Source organism: Stenella coeruleoalba, assembly GCF_951394435.1.
Source record: "Stenella coeruleoalba genome assembly, chromosome: 9".
In the NCBI taxonomy this organism is placed as follows: Eukaryota; Metazoa; Chordata; class Mammalia; order Artiodactyla; family Delphinidae; genus Stenella; species Stenella coeruleoalba.
Window position 1 is genome coordinate 19476421 of NC_137155.1, and position 24997 is coordinate 19501417.

Here is a 24997-nt window from a genome sequence, read left to right on the forward strand (position 1 = left end):
AGCTTTTTTTAAAAAATCACTTTATTGAGGTGTAATTGATGTACAAAAAGCTTTAGATATTTAATTTATACAATTTGATGAGTATGGAGATAAGTGTTCACCCATGAAACCGTCACCACAATAAAGGCCATAATTTATCAATCACCTCCAAAAGTTTCCTCCTGCCCCCCCTCTTTTTTAATATTGATTTTTCTGTTATAGTAAGAGCACTTAACATTAAGATCTCTCTTAGCAAATTTTTAAGTATGAAATGCAGAATTGTTAACTGTAGGCGCCATGTTGTACAATAGATCTCCTGAACTTATTCAGCCTTGCATTACTGAAACTTTGTGCCCTTTGACTGACAAGTCCCCATTTCCCCCTTCCACTATTCTACTCTCTGGTTCTATGAGTTTTACTATTACAATTTTTTTAATTGCCCAGAAGGTACTACCAAAATTTGAGTAGAAATAGCTAACTCACTTGGCTATCATGTTACTAAAAATCTTCCTCTATCATGTTACTAAAAATCTTCCTCCTTTAGATTCTGTCTAAAAAGTTAAACACCTGTCAGAAAAAAGAAATGGGTGTACATTTTCCTTTGCTTTTCATCTGTAACACATAGAATACACTCTTTCTTTCTAAATGTAGACTTAGCTAGTATTGGTACTTGATATATCTCAATCTCTCAGTATCCATGTTCCTAAAACGATGTGCTTACATTAGTGTTTTGTCTGTGGATGGTATGTAAGAAGAGAGATTTCTACTTAACATAATTCTAGATGTTGCCTAAAGTGAAAATTTGTTTCAAAGTATTTTTGTCATAAATCTGTCATAAAATTTTTGTTCTTCTTTTTTTAAGTAAATGAGCACTGGCTATTCCATGATGATTGTACAGTAGAAAGATTCTGTGACTCCCCTGATGGTGTCATGATTTGTGGTAGTCACGATGGAAGAGAAGTGTATGCAGTGACCCATGACCTGACCCCCACTGAAGGCTGGATCATGCAATTCAAGGTGAAAATGTGATGACCTCAATTACATAAATAGCCATACACCAGCAATATAAAAATGAAAAAAATTGTGGAGACAACGATCATACAATACTTTATTGACTTAATACATACTTTGAAAAATGAAATTTAATATTAAGATAATATATCAATACATCCCAACTGTATATAACTTAATGATTAAAAGTATTTTATTTTTGAACTATTTCAAGATGAAACTTACATAAGAGTAAATGTGTTTCTGTCTGGGATTAAATACTGATAGAGCAAAATATTGATAAATAAAATGTAGGATACTGATTTCAATTCCCTGAGTTTAAATCATTATATGATATAGGCAATTTTCTTCCTTTAAGAGAAGATTAAAGCTATTGCAGTTATACCTACTTTTTTTTATATACCTACTTTCTTTACAAAAGCATTTCAGTGTTTCTGGAGAAAAAAAATTATAGAAAACAAAGGCATGATTAGCATTAATGCCAACATCAATTTTGGCCAAGATTTTCTTTCAATCAATTTATTCTGTCTACCTCAATCCCACTGTATTAGCAACAAATGTTGCATTATGACTATCTCCATCAACAAAGGGTTAGGGTCGAAAGTACCTTCTGTAATTACTTCATTGCATCTTACTTGTAGTTAAAAGTGATTTATTGAGAGTCATAAATTGTATAACAAAACAGTAAACTTGGTAAAGCTGTTAGTAATCCTTCTTGGTCGAGCATTCTGCCAAACAGAAGTGCCAGCCCATTAGCACAACAAACAACAATCTGTAAGAGGAGGCCCAGGCCTACCAAGGCAATCAGCCAGCCACGGCAGGAGCGCAGATTTCAGCTTCTCTCCAAACTCCCTGCACGATATATGTGGCACTTTCTATAATCTGTCACCTTGGACAACCATGTCAACTCCGCCGTCTATCAGCAGAGCAAATAATGAACCTGAAAATACAGGACAGATGTGGTTGTCTGTCAGTGATCGGCAACTTTCTTGCTACCAAGTCTTTAGAGCAGAAACATGTAATATGGTTTTAATACCTCAATAATCTTGCATTTCCGTTTGTTAGATCTCTGTTGGATGTAAAGTATCTGAAAAAGTCACCCAGAATCAAATTCATGTGCAGTACTCTACTGACTTTGGTGTGAGCTGGAGTTATCTGGTCCCTCAGTGCCTACCTGCAGACCCAAAATGCTCTGGAAGTGTTTCTCAGCCATCTGTATTCTTTCCAACTAAAGGATGGAAAAGGATCACCTACCCACTTCCTGAAAGTTTAGTTGGAAAGTAAGTAGAAGATTAAAATAAGGCCTAGTTCCAAGCAGTAGACATAGGTTTAGGGACACTGTGGTCAGCCTGAAAGTATTGTGTAATTGTGGATGAAATGCTCTCTTCCTCCCTAACTCTAAAGGTTCTCTAACTGGTGACCTCCATGATGAGCTAATTTAAGGAGACCTCAAATTGTAATCCTCAGACTTGTCAAGATAGACCTTGACAGGCCCTTCCATTTTCCATACCTCAGTGTCTGAAAATGGGGACAGAGCAATAGTGATGGCCTTGGAGCCAGTTGAAAACACGTATGCTACCTTATGCACCTTGTAAATTGTGGTCCACTGTACATCATATGCTTTCCACATTACTGCCTTGTCAATCCATGATAGAGCCAAGAACAAAACCTAACTCATCATGCTATTTGTGCAAATGCAGTTTGTAGGTAGGTTTCATTTTTTTCTTATCAAAGCATTAATTTCTGCACCTGCGGTGAAAAGTAATTAGCCTGGAGCAGTAGTGAGCCAAGATGATTAAACTGTTTTTTGAAAAGTATGTGGATAAGTTAATTTAGGCAATTACAAAAAATTTCCAAAGATGCCACATGCTGCAACTAAGACCCGGTGCAGCCAAATAAATAAATAAATACATATTTTTTAAAAATTTCCCTTCAACTATAAAATTAGGGGGAAAGATACATTAATGAAGATGACAGGTATACTTCTACCATATGAATCACAGTTTCTGGCTAAATGAAGATCCTTCTTGTAAAACAGAGTTAGGATATAGGACCAGAACATATAGATCCTTTGAATACACATGGCAAAAAAAAAAAAAAAAAAAGTCCCTTAGAGATCATTTATTACATGACCACTCACAGTTTTCTGCTACAAATCTAAAGGGCTTAGTCAATTAACATGCTAGAAAACAATCAGGATACTTTCAGCTGCAGGTAACAGAAAACTCCATTCAAATTCAAATTAAATTTGGCTCAATTGAAGATGAAATGTATTATATCTATAATGAAAAAAAACCCAAAGATAAGTGGACTCTAGGATTGGTTGATTGACAAGCTCAACAGTGACTTCAAGGACATTGTTATTTCTTACTCTTACTCTTCGCTCCACTGTCCACACACGGATGTCACACTCAGTCTTCAGGCTGGTTCTCCTCGTGAACATAGATGACTTCCAGAAAGCTGGAGCACAGTGTATCCTTACCTGTGTCCAATGGGAGAGAGAGAGAGAGAGTCGCTTTTCTTTCTAACAGAGCTGGAGCAAGTGCCTCCTTGCATCCCGTTGGTACAAATTAGTTCAAGAATGCCCGTTCCTGACTCCGTCAATAGTGAGGGGCCTTATATTACAGTGATTATCTCATATGACTCATCTGTGCTGAAAGGGATGCTGGCGAGCCACCACAACCTCACTTCCTCGTTTCCCCCTCCTATCTTTACTCTGTTTTTTATAATGAAGTATAATCTACATTCAGTAAAATGAACACATTTTAATTGTTCCTCACAGTGAGTTCTTCCCATTGTATAACCCACGTAACCACCACATGAAACAAGATACAGAACATTCATATCGTCCCAGAATGTTCCCTCATGCACTGTGAACTCTTTCCACCAAAATAAGGTGGCATATTTTAATATAAGGTTAATTATGAGGCTTGTATTTCCCCCAGAAGACAGAGAAGAGCAATGATGAAATTGAAATCTCAGGGAAATCTTCGTTTAATATATAACCCTTTCAAAATTGTCTTCTAATTAGCACAGTTACTCTGAGAATATTCATTATCTTTGAGGAATTCAGGAGTTGCTGTTTCCCAACCACCTGAGGGCCGTGTGTATGCTGACAAGGCTCTGTCAAAGTATTGATTCACCTTCTGTACAATTTCAGGAATACGATTAATGAATCGAAATTGTGTCACAGCCACTGGACTCCAGTTCATAAGCCACCTGATTTATGATAGTTACGGATTTGCATTTTTAAATGTTCCTTTTGCTTGAAATAGAGATTCCACTGTGGTTTTGGTGGGGTTTTTTTTTACAAGTTTAGTCACGTATTTTGAAAGGTAAATTGAACTGGCTTTAAACTTGCATTTCTAGAAAGATAGTGGTACTCTGAAGACATCTTTTATTAACCCATTTCATCTTGTCAGAATGATTTAAATGTTTTTTCTCTTGACTGCTGAATATACACGCAGGAAAATGGACCTGAGTAAAGTTAACTTTTGTTCTTCACTCCTTTGCTCTTGTGTTGCCAATAGTCCTGTAAGGTTTAGGTTCTATCAGAAGCACTCAGATACTCAGTGGGCAATTGACAATTTCTACCTGGGCCCTGAATGCTTGGACAACTGCAGAGGCCATGGGGACTGCTTAAAGGAACAGTGCATCTGTGATCCGGGATACTCTGGGCCAAATTGCTACTTGACTCACACTCTGAAGGTAACGTTAAAGCCCCTGGAGGAAGCATGTAGGAGTATTACTATACTCAACTTTACAATTGTTTTATTTTAAGATTCTAGATTTTAAATTCCAATTATTAAACATTATTTAAGCAGTTTAAATGATCTTCAATATATGATGGAAAAGAATACTATGGATGTATCCTGTTGGGTTTCTTTTAATATCTTTTGGAAAAGCATTTGAAATCAGCTCTAATTCTTTTCAAGTCCAAGATGTAATTCTGTATTGTCTTAACTATTCCATAATTATTCTTTAAAATTGTTATTTTTAAATACATGCCACTTAATTTTTTCCAGACTTTCCTGAAGGAACGCTTTGACAGTGAAGAAATCAAGCCTGATTTATGGATGTCCTTGGAAGGTGGAAGTACTTGTACTGAGTGTGGGATTCTTGCAGAGGACACTGCACTCTATTTTGGGGGATCCACAGTGAGACAAGCTATTACCCAAGATTTAGATCTCAGAGGGGCAAAGTAAGTCAATTTTTTGTTATTTTTGTCACAACTTAGTAAGCTGGCCCCCGAACCAGAACGCGTGTGGAAGACGCTGTTATCCAGGACTTGAGTAGACGATTTGTTCTAATTAACTGTTCTGACGGATAATATGTGCTTGCGTTCAGATTCCTGCAATACTGGGGGCGCATCGGTAGTGAGAATAACATGACCTCCTGCCATCGGCCCATCTGCCGGAAGGAAGGCGTGCTGTTGGACTACTCTACCAATGGAGGCACGTTTTGGGGGTGAAAGCCACGCCCTGGAGCAGATTGCCACATTCCATCCAGTGCCCCTCAGCAGAGTCCCTGCAAAGCTTTGCTGACCTGGCAGTGCAAATAGTGAAAGCCACAAAGAGAAAGCTACAGACCTTAGTTGCATTACACGTTCTATATATGTGTGACTTCTGTGTTATACAAAATCTACCCAAAAAGGGACAAGAGAGAAATCACATTAAAAAAAATAAACTCCAAACTTTATGAATAAAGAAAATAATCACGATGCTTAGCTGAAGCTTGATTATAAATGATACAATTAAGAAATAAATTTTTGCTTGGTCTTCCAAGTAAAAGATAATTTTAAAAACATTTTAAAGTGTTTTAAAAAGCTTTTGTGTGAACAAGCATGTAATAAATGCTATAGAAGAGCTACAAGAAAACGTCATTAGTTGTGAAAAAAGATAGTCAATTCGTGAGTCTGTCACACTTTTAACAAGATTCTGTTTCATTATTTTGAAGTAGCTGAAACCAGGCCAGTAGTACCATGAGGTCTTTAGAAAATCAGCTTTAGCAGATAGGTATCATTCTTAATAACTGGCAGATAAATAGATGACCCCGAAGTATTTTAGGGTATTCAAAAAGTGTTTTCTTAAGTAACATAAACATTCCACCTACTCTCTTATCAGTTGATGACAGAAGCTTCATATTCGTCCAACAAATCACAAATTGCATAGAATTATAATAGCTATATTTAAAAATGCTAGGAGTTCTTGTCCAGAAACATGCAAAACATGGGTGTTTCTCATTATTTATGAGAAATAATGCATATAGGAATCGAGAACAAAATTTTAGAAGCAGAAAGTATATAATTTTTACTTAAGTGTTTCTATTTGTGGCCAAGTATTTCTAAATACCCTTCTTCCCCTTATATCATCAGCCTCATTTTGAAGCAATATGTATATGTGGGGAACACTTATATTAAAGTCAGTGAAATCAGTTCTCATTATCTGGCTGAAGATTTCTTTGGGAAATTTACGGTAACTGCAGTATACTGGTGGTTTGTGGTGTTTTTTCCAGATATGTTACTTTTTTGGTGTATTTGCTTTATAGGAATTACTTGGACTTTGCTCCATGAGATGGATTATCAGAAATACATTTCTGTCAGACACGACTACATCCTTCTTCCCGAGGATGCCCTCACCAACACAACTCGACTTCGCTGGTGGCAGCCTTTTGTGATCAGCAATGGACTTGTGGTCTCCGGGGTAGAGCGTGCTCAGTGGGCACTAGACAACATTTTGATTGGCGGAGCAGAAATCAATCCCAGTCAACTGGTGGACACTTTTGATGATGGTAAGAAACAACACATTGAACAATCTTTCCTGTGAGTCTTTTGTCTGATTATGTCTTTACATGAGTTACTATATGAAAAGCCTTTAGATGAGTTCCTAGCACATATTTACTGATCAACGAATGTTAGCTATTATTTTGCCCAATAATTTATACATCTTCAAGGTTGGCTGCTTGTTGAAATGTCAACTAAGAATTTATGTTGAAATGTCAACTAAGACTTTAATAAATCTCATTAAAGACAAAATGTCTCACTCTAAGTATAATTTGAAATTTCAGTAGCCCAAAATAATTTCTGTTTCTTTAGGAATTTCTGTGCAGAGATACACATTGTATTGGTTTGAAAGTATACCAGGAAAAATTTTGTAGTGGTGAAAGTTACCGGTCTAGCAATTACATTTTAAAAGTTGAGTAATCATTGTCCTAGCATTTAATAATCTTTTCTAGATGTGATTTCTCATCTTGGATTTGTATATTATACCAGTTAAATAAAATAAAAGTCAATCTTAAAGAGTAAGCAAAGAGCTAGAGCATAGACATTCAGGTAGTTCAACACTAAACCAATTAATTCAAGAGAATAACATGCCATATTGCTTCCAATTTACCTTAACAGAAGGCACTTCCCATGAAGAAAACTGGAGTTTTTACCCTAATGCAGTGAGGACAGCAGGATTCTGTGGCAATCCATCCTTCCACCTCTACTGGCCAAATAAAAAGAAGGACAAGACTCACAATGCTCTCTCCTCCAGAGAACTCATCATACAGCCAGGATACATGATGCAGTTTAAAGTAAGGGGAAGCAGCTCTTCCAGAGTCTGCATTACATTTGGGGGAGGGGGTATAGAGAGAATACTTATTTGAACAACTCCAAGGAAATGATTGATTTCATTCATTAAAAGAGACTTTATCAATAAAAGAAGTTATCTTTCACAAAGACCTTTATCTTGTAGGATTATTTGAACACAGGTTAAAATCTAAGTATATTGGGACGTGGCAAGAAATGTAACTGTATTGTATCTCAGATATGTAATCTTGAGTTCACTTTTCCAAACTTGGAAATAAAAAGCTCAAATAGGCACATCTGCCTATTAGTTTCTTTGTCTCTGTCCCCCCTTTCTGTCAGTCTCTCTCCTCCATTTCTGTACCACTTTCTCTTTATGCCTATTTCATACATCAAGCCACTTTGCTTTCTTTTTTTTTTTTTTTTTTTGCCGTACGCGAGCCTCTCACTGTTGTGGCCTCTCCCGCTGTGGAGCACAGGCTCCAGACGCGCAGGCTCAGTGGCCATGGCTCACGGGCCCAGCCGCTCCAAGGCATGTGGGATCTTCCCGGACCGGGTCACAAACCCGTGTCCCCTGCATCGGCAGGCAGACTCTCAACCACTTTGCCACCAGGGAAGGCCCACTTTGTTTCTTTATCTATCCTTTTTCATTATGTCTTTCCATTTTTCTTTTGTCTCTGACTTCCAAAAACGAACCTGTACATTAGCCCAATTGGAACTTCCCAAATCCTCAAAGATTTGAAAAGGACTCTCACTTCTTAAAATTGCATATTTTATTCATATAGAAGAATGGAAGGGAAGGCATAGGAGGTAATTAATAGACAATTAGAGAGAAAGATAAAGCAATATCAATTAATGTCTTTCTCACTGAAGAACACACTAAAAAGGGGCATTACAGAAATGCAGTTTATTACTAGATCTTTTTAAAGAGACAGATCAGTTCTAATACCCTTATTTAAAAAGATGTGCTATAATCACAATTAATAGTAAGAATCCTTATCAGTATAATAAAAATGTATTCACAGCTGGGAGAAGGGGAAAATCAGGACTTATTATGTATAGGGTTTCAGTTTTGCAAGATGAAAAATTCCTAGAGATACGTTGAAAAAACAAACAAATTTTCTGGTTTCCTCAGCTCTGTGTTAAACTCTCCTTCAGAGACTGTAGGGTGGTGAGGCAAGCCCCCCAAATGCTACCACTCCCTCAGGACTGTCTTTAACTTAGTGACATGAAGGATGCTCAAGGTCATGTCCAGTGTTATACCACCCCTAATTCCAAGCCACGTCCCTTAAGGCTTTCCCTCTACCAGGCTCACATCAGAGCATTTTTTGATTAAGTTGGTTGGGACCTCCTCTTTTGCTTCTTCTATCAACCCAGAACTGAAGAGACTGAAATTTTCTCTAGCCAAGTCAATTTGTTTCATAAAAAAAAAAAAGCTTGTCCCCAGAAATTTCATGATTAAAGTGTCACTAAATCTGCATTTTTACAGTCACCATAGAATGGTTACCTGTGTATGTGTGGCTGAGTTGCTTTGCTGTGTGCCTGAAACTGTCACAACATTGTTAATCGGCTACACTCCAATATAAAATAAAAAGTTAAAAAAATTAAAAAATAAAGTCACCCTAGACTTTCTAAACACCATATCCATAACAGCTTTCAGCTTTCACCCATTCCTCGTTTTTCCTTTTCTTTGTACTATTTGGCACTCTTTTCCTTGTCTTCTCCAGCTCGTGAAATTCTCTTTGCTATTGGCTTCTGGGTTCTCTGCTGCTTCTCCTCTTACCTTCTTGATATCCACGTCTGTCTCCTTTTTGGTTCCTCTTCTTCCCTCAACCTGGTAAATATCAGCATTTCTTAGTACTTCTCCCTGGCTTTCTTCTCTCTTCACAGACATTCTCACCTTTGGAAACTTCATTCATCCTCTGGCTTCAAATATCACACCTTTAAGAGCAACTCGCAAATCTGCATATCCAACCTTGACTGGCCCATCAGCAGCCAATTCAGTACTTTTAATAGCCTGTGTACATTTCTACACCTCTGCCTTACTGGCACCTCAACTCAACATGTCTAACGGTGAACTTCATATCTTCCTGCCCCATGCCCACTTCTCTTTCTGATTTTCCTATTTCTCTTGATAGCACTGCCTGTCACCTATTCACTGGCTCTAAATTTTAATTTAGTCTTTGACTTTTCACTTTTCACATCTAATCAGTTACTACGTCCTTTAAATTCTAACTCCCAGTGTTCCTGGCACCCATCCCATCTCCTCTGTTTGCACTATTACCACCTTTATTCTGGCCCTAATTAAATGAGTAGGCCATTGAGTAGTCCTTTCCTTTCTAATCTCTCTCCACTCCCACCTGTCTTCAACAGCACAGTCAGATTGATCCTTACAAAGCACAGCTTTGAGCCCATCATTCCCCTGTTCATTAACCCTTAATGACGCCCCACTGCCTACCAAATTAAGATCAAACACCTTTGACTGCAACTCATGGTCTGTCAAACTCAACCAATCTTTCCAACCTCCTCCACCAATATTCCACATACTCTACACTTAGACCAAAACACACCACACGCTGCACTCCAGACATGCCACAGTGCTTTCCCACCCAAATATCTTTCTCCTGTCTCTCTCTACCTCTCAGACTCTTCCCATTCTTCAGGGACAGTTCACATACACTCTACCTGATGAATTCTTTTCTATTTTTTTAATTGAAATATATTTGACATATAGCATTGTGTAAATTTAGGGTATACAACATGTTGATTTGATACATTTATATATTGGAATATGATTGCCACAATAGTGATAATTAGCACCTCTATCACATCACACAATTATCTTTTCTTTTTGTAATTGGAATAATTTAGATCTCCCACTTCTGATGAACTATTTTCTAACCTACTTAATAAGATTCAATCTCTACTTCCTGTGAAGCACCACAGCATTTTATTTGTATGGGTTCTGGTTTCCATTTCCACTATTGGAATATACTTTGTATTGTATCTCTGAAACCAGGGTTGTTTTATGAATAAGCGTATAGTCTAAAGTTTTTAGCATTAACCTTCCCTACTATCAGCACTGAAATAGGACTTACTGAGTAGATGATTAGAACTTAAATTTGAATCACCAAATTTTTCTAGCATTTATGCATTATTGATGATTCAAGCATTTAATTGCACATAATATGGAATGCTTTTATTCACATGGAAATGGAAAAAGACTAGGAATAAATTTAAGTAATTAAAAATTGCTATTTTTAATTACAAATAAAAATTTAATGGTAGCATCAATGAAGATAGGATATCAATGAAAATGTTTTGAACCAATGATACTTTGTTTCTTTCCTTTAATTCTCCAACTACTGCTTTCCTTTTGACCAATTTATCTTCCCCAAATTTATGATTAATATGTTATACTAATTAAGTAAATAGAAATAGTATATCTTTAACCTTAATTCTCGTCTCCTTGCAAAATGGTATGACTTTAACAAAGCTCAAAAGAATGTGTTCTTGGTGTCCTGGCAGGCTGCTCTGTAAAAGCTTCTCTGAATACTTCTTGATTACTTTTCAGAGTCATAATGAACAGAGATGGGATTTCTAATTAATGAGAGGTATTATGTAATCTAGCCTGACACATATCAATTGTTTGCTTGTTTTAGATTGTGGTGGGTTGTGAAGCTACTTCTTGTGGTGACCTTCATTCCGTAATGTTGGAGTATACTAAGGATGCAAGGTTTGTGAAACAATGTTTTACATTTCCTCCAAACAAGAATATACAATTCAAATGTTTGTCTGTTTTTAAGGCAGCTGCTTACAGGGGAGCATTCTTATGTGTTAAAAGTGGCAGTTCCTGTGTATACATGTAAAAATGTCATTTGTATAAAATTCACACACGTATCTTATTTTCACATTTTTCCTTCAAACCAAGAAAAATCAATGTTATATTACGCAGCAGCCAACAAACTTTACATTGTAAGTTAAGTAAGACACTAAGTTTGTCCTCAAAGTAGAACCCTCTTTTATTCACGTTGCTTGTTCTCAACCAGCCCTAATAAAAATATAGATCAATGAAAGGTCTGAACATGCTCTAGCTACAGTCACACCTCCTAAAGCATAGTAGCAGTACTGAGCATCAGTCTGACAGAGGAAGTTTGCCTTGTTGGTGCTGGCAGGCCTGCCTCTCACCACCACTTTGAAAAATGAATTATAGTGAGAAAGTTTGGGTAGATAGAGAACTTTGTCAGTCGACTCCAGGTGTAGTTCTTATAACAATATCAGTGGGAGGAAGTCGCTAGAATGCCACTCTGTTCCTGCCATCATTTTATTCTGTCATCTGTGAATATATTAATGTGCCTGAAAAGAGGTAGGATCTATCTCATATGAGATAGTTTTCAATTTTTCTTTTTATTATCTGTAATTATAAATATATATAGGAAATAGGAAAGTTACATTAAAATGTCTTAATTTAACCCAGCCCTAAAGCATTCCCTTGACATAAGACAGGTCATGTACTTCTCTGAAGAGCTGTCTAATGCAGCCTTTTTGGTTTCTGCAGGTCCGACTCCTGGCAGCTCGTTCAGACCCAATGCCTTCCTTCCTCTTCAAACAGCATTGGCTGTTCCCCCTTCCAGTTCCATGAAGCCACCATCTACAATGCTGTCAACAGCTCCAGCTGGAAGAGAATCACCATCCAGCTGCCTGACCATGTCTCCTCCAGGTAGGTTGCATACTAAGGTCAACTTGGTGGAATCATCTGCCTGTCTCGGCAGAGCACATACAGTGAGGCGAGAGCAACTGATAAAATGAGGCTAGACTTTTAGTTGCAGCCCTAGTACCCTTTCCCCTCATCTCCCCCTCCTCTCACCAACTCATGCCCCTAAATGGCAATTGCATGTCCCAAGAAGAAATAGGATCTTGTCGGTAAATGATTCAGACACGTCAGATTTTCTTTTGATTAAATACCACAGCACACACCAAACTCAATCACAGGCCCAGAGTCACAAATGCCCAGAGACTTGGACTTGGCACCGTATCTGCCCCGGTGTTCTGTGCCCCCAAAGGCTGTGCTGCTCCTCGCAGAATCAGTGCCCTCTGGGTTCTGCCAGGCTGGTTGGGTTACGCAAAGCTGCAGGGTAAATATAATGGAGCACAGTCTTCCTAGAGCAGCATTTATTTTCCTCAAAGATTTGAAAATGATACACCGCTACAGGAAAAATAGGTTTATTATGGAACAGAATAGGAAATTCACGTAAAATTTTCAGGGCTTTTGGGGTATATACTCCTAGAATGTGAGGGGTACACCACTCACCTCCACCAATCGGATGCTTCGGGGAGAAGTTTGGGAAGCCCTTTTCTTAGAAATAGCCCCCATTCCCAGAGGCTGGATGCTGGACGTAGCCGTGGAAAATAACAGCCTCCTGGATCCCTTCTGCTCTTTGTGGGACTTTCAGTGCAACCCAGTTTCGCTGGATCCAGAAGGGCGAAGAAACGGAGAAGCAGAGCTGGGCAATTGACCACGTGTACATCGGAGAGGCTTGCCCCAAGCTCTGCAGTGGGCACGGGTACTGCACCACCGGCGCCATCTGCATCTGCGATGAAAGTTTCCAAGGTGAGAATCCCATTTTGTCGTTCTTGACACAGGAGACCATGGAGTTCTCATCTCAACATGTGTGCAAAGGCTGCTAGGAAATGGATAGAAACTCTGGCCTGAGGGATTTGAGATAGATGATACACTCTTTGATCACATAGATATTTACCTCTGGCATGAATTACCAAGGTTAATTTTATGCTATGTTCCTTGAATTTTTAAAAATGCAGATTTTATCCTCCCAGGATATTCTATGGTACCTCACATTCTCCAACTTCCATATAACTCCCTGCTCCAACCCCTACCTTTCACACTTGATTTCCACTCTGGACCTCTCTTCTGCCTGGCCTGGCTGCCTGTCCCTAGATACTGGACCAATATTCCTTCTCCCTGGACCGGGAAAGGAGCAGCCACTGTCCTCCCAAGATGGAGCCGACAATTCAAGATGTTCTGTTTCCCAGGTCACTCTGTCACATACGAAAAAACCTTCATGACTCAAAAAAATATACTTTTACTGCTTGAATTTCCAGAGGCTAACTGTGTATTGGGGGCAGAGTATTCAGTCAACTCCTAACAGGAGCTTGCTATGTCAGCCTGTTGGAAGGCCTGCAGCCCTGCTTTCTTTTGATGCAATGTTTCTCATAGGTTTCAGCCTCTATGTTACGAAGTTCACTCTATCCAATTACCATTATACCCTTGGAGCCTAATAGCAATGCACAGTAAATCTTTTCTGAGTGAATCCTTGCACTGCCTCATCCTTTACCATTTACACAGTATCCACCAATACATTCAGCAGAGTCATTTAGTATTTATGATAGTCCCCATAAATTAGCTATGGTTAATATCATTATTCCCACTTTACAGGTAAAGAAACTGAGGCTCAGGGAGGTTAAGTGACTTGCCTGAGGTCACATAGCAAGTACATGTCAGTAAGAAGACCAGAACTCAAGTTGTCCTTTCCAGTCAGCCTTGCTGTCTCTCAGAGCTGAGAGAGTTATCCAAAGAGGACCAAATTATATAGCTTCCCCAAGGGTACAGTGGAAGACCCCATAGATTTGAATTGCGTAGAATCCATTTAGATTTCTTGGTGGATACTACTTCCTTGCCTCCAAGTGAAATGAGTATGGTAAATGTAGACCGCTGCACATCTCTGAGGTTAGAAATGACTTAGCCACCATCTTTTTCCCCTGGTCTCATTACCGCTGAGACCAACTGGGTCTGTTTGTAGATTAGCTGGAGAATTTGAACTTTAGGCAAATGAACAAATCAGATGTCTCACAAGGAGTCCTAGGTGTCTGGAATTTGCCCTCTTCTCTGATCCAACAGAGCTATGACCTTTTGATTTTGAACTGTTGTACACGTTGAGAAAAGTCGTGCTGTTGCAATGAAGGAGAAATGCGAAGACATACACATTAGCTAAAGTAGCACCTTCCTTAAATGCCCATATTTCAGATCTGTGGTCTCTGAGAGACACTTCCAGTTTTTTATTCATGTATTTATCCCAGCTTCATGATGGAATATTTTATATGTGCTCAATATTGTGCTAGGTGCTGGGATCCAACAATGAATAAAATATAGACTCTGCTGTCAAGAATCATCAAATATAAGAGCTAGAAGGAGAACAAGAACATGACTTATTTTCGGCTACAAAATCACGCTAGGGGACCAGAAATTAGGTTGTCTCTAATGCCGGGGTGAGATCACCCTCTGGAGATATGTCATTGGTAAACACAGGCCCAACCAGATGCTGTAGTTTTTTAACAATGGGCTTATACAAGAAATAAGCACATTAGCACCTACATATTTTAGTAAACATTGACTCAAAGATAATGGTATTTTTCAGCAACACAAGTCAACTGAAATAAAAGAGAAACATGTATTTCTGGGAGTCTATATCTGCTTGGTATTTTGTCATTCTTACAATAAATCTGAAATTGATTGGATTAAATCTGAAATTGAATGCTTGTTCTTAATCTTTGTTGATTCTGCTTGTTCCAGCTAATTTTTGCAACTCTTCCTTTCCCTCTAGGAGATGATTGCTCTGTTTTCAGTCATGATCTTCCCAGTTATATTAAAGATAATTTTGAGTCCGCAAGAGTCACTGAGGCAAACTGGGAGACTATTCAAGGTGGAGTGATAGGAAGTGGCTGTGGGCAGCTGGCACCCTATGCCCATGGAGACTCACTCTATTTTAACGGCTGTCAAGTAAGGCAAGCTGCCACCAAACCTCTGGATCTCACTCGAGCAAGGTAATACAACTCCCAGGTTGTAGTCCAGACGTAGAATCAGTCACAGGCGCCTCATTGTCTGCTGTCAGCCATGATCATGAACTTTATGGCACAGGTGCCACTAAGCAGTGGAAACCTAAATATCATCTGAATTTGGTATGAAAAAGCATTATATGTTTTCACAACTCAGAATTATGCTTTGCTTAAATTGAGTGTAGAATTACCTTGTATCTCTTCACACACACTGGCTGAGTGTTGGTAACATAGGCATAAGCCTGGAGAAATGGCCAAATATAAGAAATGGATAAGTGTATCACATCAACATGTTGAACATCGTGAACTTATACAGTGTTAGAGGCCAGTTGTATCTCAATAAAGTTGGCAAAAATAAATAATTGGTTATGAATAATCTATATAGATAATTTAATATGGAACATATGCAAGCATGTAAATATAAATGTGAATGTGAAGAAGATTCGTAGTAATGCAAACATACATATTCCTGTATTTAGCATATGTAGCTATAAAAGGAAGTGGAGGACCGATGGCTGGATGGCTGGGAACTTTAAAAGTTCACATGCTTTATGAGCTGCACGGTAATGCAGAATAGAGAGGACAGAGAAAAAGAGACCCAAGAGGGTTCCTTCCCCACCTGCCCTTCCCAGCTCTACCACCTTAGCCAGAACAAAAACAGCTTATTGTCTGTGTAATTCAAGAAGAGATTCCAAGGCTTTATAAAGGTTGCAAAATACTAGACTACTCACTGAATGCTGAAAAGTGCGTGAGTATTTTTGAGAATTAAATGTTGGGTTAGTTGGAATGTAGATGTTTACTTGAAGCTTAATATTAGTAATGTATTTTCAGAGGCAGAAAGGCAGGTTGGGGGGCCTTCAGTATGATAAACAATAAAAATATTAAAAAATTAATTCCTGTAGAGTAACCATATAACTAACCATAGACGTCAGAAGTTGTTGTGTCCACCCACCCCCAATTTTTTTCCTACCAAAGAGATGTGCATCATCTAGATCAACCTGATGTCTTCCTTGACCCCGTATATAGCTACAACTAGCCACTTAGTTAATGATTGCACACCATGTCAGGCAAGTAACTTTGCTTTAAATTAATTAATGCATTTAAATAATGCATTTACCAGTTTAAGTCAGGCTCTTTATTTGACCACCTGTTAATCACTAGGAATCTTACGAGGATAGATTTCCTATGTTTAAAAACTGTATCTTCTAAGGGCAAGGATGCCTGTGAAAAACAAAAGGACACGTCAAACACGATAGCAGATATTGTCCAGAGCCTGTGCGTCTAATTCAGTTTTCCCTCTGCTCTGATCTCCAGACATCCTTTCCTAAAATAAACATGATGATTTATCCTTGTCCAGATTCTGTCCAGCTTGAAGCTATTTGTAAAAAGCATGTAGCATAAATACTGTGGTTTTATTTCTTGTCCTCTCCATGTCCTCAGCTGCCTATTTGGCCCATATCACTTTGCAGAGAACAGAAGGTGTTTCAGGAGAAATACTCTAACAAGATTTCTAATATCATAAGAAGAAAAAAGATCTTTGAAAGTCAAAATTTTCACTGTGTAGAACACCAGCCTTCTGGGCTTATTTTTCATATGTATGATGTAAAAGATAAGTTCAATAAATTTTGTTATTTATGTGACTTAGTCATAAGACTGGATGCTTCTATTTTTACTATATTATGAACATGAAAATTATGGACTTTAGGAACGAGAAAGATAAAAAAGTAGAACGTATAACTCCTTGAATACTTCCTGACTTTTGTTTACACGTGGTTTCCCCTGTGTTTGTTCAGCAAAATCATGTTTGTTTTGCAAATTGGGAGTACATCGCAGACAGACAGCTGCAACAGCGACCTGAGTGGCCCCCACTCCGTGGACAAGGCCGTGCTGCTGCAGTACAGTGTCAACAACGGGATCACCTGGCACGTCATCGCGCAGCACCAGCCTAAGGACTTCACACAGGCTCAGAGGGTGTCCTACAACGTCCCCCTGTAAGCGGTCAGAGAGCAAAAGCATGATGTCACACATGATCCTAACAATAAACAGAGTTTGGTGAAGTTACTGAACCAGCGCCGCAAAAGTAGGTGGTGGCAGAACCAAGACTAATCCAGATCTCCAGAGTTGTGTTACCGTTTTCTATTAGGACAACAGGCACAACTGGGAGCCAGGATAAGGTCGAGAGGGAAGAGAGAAAAGCAATTAAATACAAGGGTGTGTTTGCATATTTCCCTCCCAGTAACCAGTGTTTCTAGTCGTTTAGGAAACAACATTTTTAATCTTCTGCTGGGTACACCGGTTTAAAAATTTGCTGAGGATAGGCAGCTTAGTCAGTTTTGCCTGGCATGGTACCCCAGCGTCTAGTACGGTGCCCGTCACATAGAAGGCACGTCACATTTGTTGACTAAAGATGTGACTCTTCCAGGTACTAGTGGAGCAAGGGGAAGAAGGGAGAGACATGTAGAAGGATTGCAAATCCTTGAGTAGCCAATAACACTTGATGCTGCTTAGGAGAATACTATGACCTGAGCAAATCTAAATTCCATACCCAAAGTTATGTTGATTAAGATTAGACTATTGTAGTTGAAGTCTGGAAGTCACCTACCAGAAAGTTCTCTGTGTTCTAGTGTTTAATCTCTCTGTCCTTCTATCTGTGACCCAGGGAGGCACGGATGAAAGGAGTTTTATTGCGCTGGTGGCAGCCACGCCACAATGGAACAGGTCATGATCAATGGGCTTTGGACCATGTGGAGGTCGTCCTGTGAGTATCTGATACATAGCATCTCATGTCCATTTCAGAAAGGTTTGAAATTTCTTTGATATGGCATGCTCCTTAATTCAGTAAGAACTGTCCCTGATGAGAAACCCCCATGGGACCACTTTGGCTTATAGTCTTCCACAATTGCAAACTACAGCTCTAGTCAACAGTGAAATAACAAAGCCCCAAATATAATTTAATATAACTTAGAAAACTTCAATAAGCAAAGGTTTATTTAAGGGTTTGACAATATTAATTAAATTGCATCGAACAGAAGTCTCCAGGTAAATGGGAAACAATGCCTACTACCAGATCTGAGTTGCCTTATAAAATGGAATGACATCCTGAAAAGAAAAAGGATCTGTACTGGTCTATGTACAGAGTATCACTAGGACATGTGCCCAATTACAAACACCTGTCCTAGCAACAGATGCCTGGGGCATTCTTCCATTTAATGACATGGTCAAAACGAGAAGAAAGAATTTGTGGTTTCAGATTCCTCGTGACCGATCCCAGCACCTAAGAAATGAAGGGTGTTCCCCATGGTTTTTCCCATAGAATAAAGTTGTCAGCGCTCTCACCTAACTGGGTTGACTGTTCCACAGTGAGATGACTTGCTTTTTCTCTAACAATCTAGTTCCTGTAGAACTGGAATGCTTATGTCTCGACGGGTTCGGACTGATGGCTCCAAGTGGTTGGCAAGGAGAGGCGAATCTTCTCGGTAGATAGGTTCAAATGTTCATTCTGTTTACCAGATCGAAAACGAAATCAGTCCCTTGGCTGATTTCAGTCATTTTGAAAGCAAATTTAAGTGATTAATTGGTAGGAAACCTACCAGATTTGTTTTCTTTCAATCATAGCCATGAGCTGAATCTTTCAGTCTTGAGTTAGCCCTCGTCTTAGTTTTCACTGAGGCACCTGCTTGCATGGCATCCATGTCAATCCCCAAATCCAAGAGCAACCCGGTTCCTACACAAGCTCCCACTGTGCGCTCTGCTGCTTTGGACAACTTGCTGGGCTCTGCCTCCATAAGATAAAGTTGAAGTTTAAAGTAACAGTCCAGACTCACTTGAATCTATATTATGAGGCTGATGTTTTACTTAGAGTTTGATTTCCTCAGACTGCATTATTCCAGGAGAATAGACTAACCTGGGCTCTAAAACGAATGATGTATGGTAAGTTCAGAGAGAGCGAGATCCAGACAGACCAAAACCCAACCCTCTAGCCATTATGCTCTGGCTACTTTCCTTTCAGAGCAGCGCTTCTCAATCTGATTGAACATCAGAATTACTTAGGAGCTTTTGGAAGCATCAATGAGTGTCCCAATGTCCATGCCCATACCTACGGGTTAGTTGCTTTAAATTGACCTTCTGTGAGACCTGAGCATCGGTCTTTTTTAAAAGCACCTCAGTTCATTCTAATAAAATGGTTGAGAATCAAATTTAGAGTCAATAACCAGTTTTTATCTTTCAAGTCTCTTGCCAAGACAGTTTACATTAATGGGGCTTCCTGTGCCTGACAAAGCATTACCAACTTTTATGGAAAGTTCAAAGCTTGACAGTCCTCAATAGAAGGCAGGATGCTAATACTGACCTTGGGTAGATACGACAATTGTTAACATGTCATGTGTTTGAAAGGATATTTCTTATCCCCCCATCCAACCAAGCAATTGCAGTTACCCATTTTGGATTTCAAAGGCATATTATCACCACAGTTCCCTCCCGTGTACTAAGATTAAAGAGTAGGTGGGGTCAGAAGTACAAATATACTCCCTGGTGTAAAATAACCCCTTTACAATTTGGGAGCAGAACAGAGTTGACCTGCTGCCTCAGAGGTTCTCACCACACAGCTCCCCAGGGAACCTTCTGGTATACCTGCTGTTGGTATTAATTTTTATAAGCAGTAACCAGAATCATGATATTATTACAAGAATCAAGGTCAGATTATATAAGATACCAGAAACCTAGCATTTCTGGTATTCTTCTGGAGCAATAATCTGTATTTATAAAGACTTCACTTTTATTCCATCTCCAGAATTTTAAGACTTCGAAGAAGTTAGCACGTAGGCACCTGTCTGCTCTTATTCTGCATGATTGTTTCAAAGTCTCAGGGCACTAAAACATTTCAAATGAGAAAAGAGCATTGCCACACATGCAGAGTATTGCATGACTTGAGTTTTATTCAGTCTTCTGGTGAATAATTTTAAATTATAACTTTACACGTGTAACCGTAAAATTTTATATATTTATATAAATATGTGTGTGTATTTATATAATATGTTAAAATTTGTTAAAACTAAAGGAGTCACTTTGTTTTCCTTCTTTTTTGGAAAGAAGAAATACTTCATAAAGCTGAGTTCAATCAATGAGTTGTTTAAAAAATACGGTACAAAGAAATTATATTTTCAGAACTATGTTTTTGATGTTTTGCTCTTGTCTTAGGCTTTAATATTTCTATGCCACTGTATTCTTTCAAACTGCTTATTTTCAGAAGAGTCGCAAAAAGTTTTAAGGCATTTGCTAGTTAATATGCCCTTAGTAGCTCTACAAAACAGTTACTTTAATTCATTCATTTGATGAGCTTAAAAATGAAGTTCCAGATAATTCAGAAAAATAAAATATAATAATTTTTCCAAGTGTCTTGCAACCAAGTAAAGCACAAAGAAGCCAGCCAAGGTTCATGTCACAATTCACAAATATTACTAATTATAACTTTGCTGCAGTAGATGTATATTTAGAAATGGAGAGGTGGAATACTCCCATAAAACCCTATTAAATTCAAAATATCCTCCTAATTAACTATACTTTTGTATAATAACACTTAGTTATAGGAACTAGTAATGTTAACTCCTTAAGTGTGGAGGGAACAGGAGGCTGAGGTGCATATCTCAAGAGATACAAGCCCTGCCTAATTGAATGCCACAGATAGGGCAACTAATATGTTTTTTGCAACCAATGGTTGGGGGTATACATTTTTAGAATATATTTTCTTTTCTGAGTAAAGATTGGCCCTAATCTAGCTTTATTACCATAGTTTAGCTTTTGTGCATGTGCACTAAGGACACATGCTAAAAACTCCTAGAAAGAAAAACTGTGGTCACGCATGGTATCTTGAGTCTAACGTCAGTACTGCCCATATTAACCAAGAAGATACATGAGTTTGATGAGAAAAAAATGTAGCACTTTTGAAAATATTTCAGAGTTTAGGAGTGCATCCTAAATGAGCAAGATAGAGAATATATTTTTAATTTAATGGTTTAATTCTAAAATCTCCATCCAGAAGGATTTGGGTTTCATAAATATGGATATACAGAATAAGCCCCACACCATAAAGATAAAAACCACAGTTTTAGCATTTAACAAGCGAAGTCACTTATGCCTTATGCTTGTTTGAGAGTGTAATCTCCCCACTCTGATGATGTTTTTCAATAAAACCTGCACATGAAAAGCACTTCATGATGATAAGCCCTTGCTAATCTGCCACAGAACAGATGAACTGAATTGACAGATCACTTTTTTCCAGCCTCACTAGCTTACAAAAAGTCCTCATCCGTAAAGTCTGAGTGATGCAGCTTAACACAGTCATTGACAATCAAGCATCAGAAACCTAATTTCTCTGAATTCATTGGCTAGTGTAGAATATTTGTTTTTCAGTAAATGTTTTTGAATACATTTGGGCAGATCCCTCACAAGATCCATGCTGGTGGGGTTCTTCTTAGGATAAAAGGGAATCCTTTGTCTTATTGCCGGGCACTCATCCTTCTACCCTAAGAATCTCCCTCACCCAACTCTGCATTTCATTCACACATCACATTTCCTGTGTACGTGTCTAAGTCACAACCTGTCATGTGTACAATGAAGCGGGCCAATTTTTGCATGTGTACCTTGAAAGCAAATTGCTCGGTAAAGAGTCAGCCTTTGTGAACTGATTTACTAAAAAGTGAATTATTACCACATTTGCTGAGAATTGGAAATGAATATGCTGCTAACTATGGTCTTAAAGGCATTTATCAGATTTTATAATATGAGTTCCATCATGGCCATTCCCTCATGTATTCATTATCAAGATACTGTCACATTTTTGGCACAAATGATTTATGGAGAACAGCATATTACATTTGTTGCAAAGCATATTTATCCTTTATTAAATTTGATTGTGTTGTTTGATATAGAGGACTTACGTATTTTTAAGAGCCCATTCCTTAATATATTCAGGAATAAGTATGTTCTAAAATGTAAATAATTGAAAAATCAAATAATAAAATTAATGGTAGTTATTAAACTATTACTTTCATATTTATACTTTATATGCAACATTTATGCCAAATGTAGTACTATAGCTACATGTACCTTGACATATGGTTATGAGCAAATATTGCATGTTGCATTACATAGAAAAGTTAAATATATGTATATATTAGGTATAGAAGAATAAGAAATAACTTCTTTAATTTTTATTTTCAAAAGAGATGAAAAATCCTTTATCGCATCTAAACCTGATCAGACTTTTATGACTAATCACAGTGCTGCATGTGTTGAAAGGCATTTTTTAACTTGTGTTATATTTCATTATTTGCTGTCATTGGTTTTCCACTAGAGTAAGGTAAGTCTTCTTACTAATTCCGGGGAACTGTTTACTAATAGTTTCATCAGTGTTACCTACATTAACTGAGAAGTTTTGTAGAAGACCTTTGCAACTGAAAAAAAACCTGTGAAAACAAAGTTATATGGGATACTGAAATATACTGGAACACTTGAAACCTAGATCATGTAAACTCAGAGTTCAGCCAAATTGTGGTAATTTTCTGATGTATACAGTAAGGGGCACAAGAGCATAGATCAGAGTACCAGTCAGCATTCCTTCATTTGAATGTTTGACTCTGTGCCTGGGATTTTGTTAGGTGCTCTTGAAATGTTAACAGTTTGTAAGTTTGTTATGAGGGGAAAGTGAAAATAGAAATGTGTGGAAAAGAGCTCAGGGCTTTGATTACATGCAGTGTCTTTCAAAAGATCTCTTGTGCTGGACATGAGTGAGGATGCCTAGACTTCTTAATTCTATTCTAAGTTAAAAAACGAACAGGCAAAAGGGAATGGGTTTATTCATAATATTTGTGAGTTCTAGATGATATCCTTAGGTAAGACTGGCCTTTTTAAGTATATATTTCCATTTGCTCTCTAATAGAGATACTTTAAAACTTAGGAAAGAAGGTAAAATGTTTATCATTTATTAAACATCTGCATATTCTACTAGAAGCTTTCATTTAATCCTTACAATTCCCCAAGGTACACAATATCAGATATTATTCCTATCCCCAGTCAGCAGGGAAAAGAAAAATGAAACCTTCTACATTTGTGAGATGTATGAGCCCACACTAATCTACATGTAGCCCTCCTGAAAACACATGGCCTTGAAAGTAAAATGTACTTTCTTTTTTATATGCAGGGCAGTTTCATTGATTAGTTTCAGTGGCAGCTTCCCATTCTACTCTCATCAGTATTTCTCTGAAAGATAATGGCAGTGACTGGATTCTTATTTTTGCATTGATATAAAATATTATTTATTGTATCATTTTGTTTTGATGAAAAATAAATTACCGAACAGTAAAAATGCCTAAATTTCTGAGTTCAAATTACTTCTGCCAAGTCTCTATCTTCCCCATTTCCTTTAGAATCAATTAAAAATCAGTCAAATTTTTTCATAATAATAACCTAAGATAGTGGCTCCAGTGAAGAAGAGCCGTTCGAGAGAACAGTCACTAGTTCTTGAAAAAACTTGCAATATCCGTATTTCCTATGCAGAAACAGGGAAACATTTTATTATTCCATATGCTGTCTAAAGTCCCCAAATTCCCTCAGTGATAATGGAAATTTAAGTTAGCATTTCCAAGAAGTTATCGTTCTCCCTTCCTTCAGTGACTTAACTCATTAATGGGAGTTTATAAATGGACCTAGTTCTATTCAGAATCAAAGCAAATTGATAAGTACTGTAGTTGATATGCCTTGGGATGAATATTACCTGCTTTCACTGGAATTATAATAAAAATACTTTCCCCTATAATCACAATGAAGAAATAAATCCTTAAAATTTTCCACCACACCTTAATTATTTGGGTTATAAGTTTATCTATAACTATACATCTACATGTATCAAAACCAAAAATAGGCTCTCAGATCTGCTTCACAAAAGAAGATAATAAGCATGAGATCTTTAAACTTGTTTAACATTCCCCTAATGCCCAATCCTATAACTTAGACATTTTAGAAGCCACAAGTTTAATAACCATGACAGTTTATTAAATGGTCTTCGAAGCAGGCAGCACTTCGGTATAGCTTCCCATGGTGCTTGATTTTCAAAAGCTTATGAACTGGAAAAGTCTGCTTTGTTAGGTTCCAACTTAACTGTCTCCAGAGATATTTATGCTTTACATAACAAAATTACTAGTTAGTTTCAAGTGTGATTTGAAAATGTGGCCATTTCTAATGTGACTACAAAACACTAGACATCTATAGCAAATGCTGAGTGCATATCAACATTCGCAGAGATCCAAAGATACGCTACTGATACGAAAATGTATTCAAAATTAAAGGGTATCCAATGAATCAACATGCCTCCTAAGGTAAAAGTCAGCTTCCAAGCTGGACTGATCGATTATCAAGGTATTAAAAGATCTGCAACCTGTTAATATTTATTTTCTCACATACAAAAATGAAGAATTTAAATCAGTCCATAGTAAGTAAATAGTTATATGGAGAAGTTGCTTTAAAGCCATTAAACATGCACATCAACTTTTGTTCAAATTAAATGTTCCTTTGTTCCCGGATATTGAGGTCACT

General features: G+C 37.8%; 1 protein-coding gene across 5 annotated transcripts in view; it reads left to right on the forward strand.

Annotated features, from left to right (window-relative positions):
• The window catches only part of RELN (reelin), a 697060-nt gene that overhangs the window by 668173 nt on the left and 3890 nt on the right, over window positions 1–24997 (forward strand). For all 5 annotated transcript variants that reach the window (XM_079932058.1, XM_079932060.1, XM_079932059.1 and 2 more), the window contains 13 exons: window positions 842–996; window positions 2056–2270; window positions 4521–4698; window positions 5016–5191; window positions 5338–5444; window positions 6538–6780; window positions 7391–7566; window positions 11221–11294; window positions 12117–12278; window positions 13012–13169; window positions 15178–15397; window positions 17203–17400; window positions 18069–18167. In XM_079932058.1, the coding sequence (XP_079788184.1) occupies window positions 842–996; window positions 2056–2270; window positions 4521–4698; window positions 5016–5191; window positions 5338–5444; window positions 6538–6780; window positions 7391–7566; window positions 11221–11294; window positions 12117–12278; window positions 13012–13169; window positions 15178–15397; window positions 17203–17400; window positions 18069–18167 (2161 nt within the window). The remainder of the gene's footprint in view (window positions 1–841; window positions 997–2055; window positions 2271–4520; window positions 4699–5015; window positions 5192–5337; window positions 5445–6537; window positions 6781–7390; window positions 7567–11220; window positions 11295–12116; window positions 12279–13011; window positions 13170–15177; window positions 15398–17202; window positions 17401–18068; window positions 18168–24997) is intronic.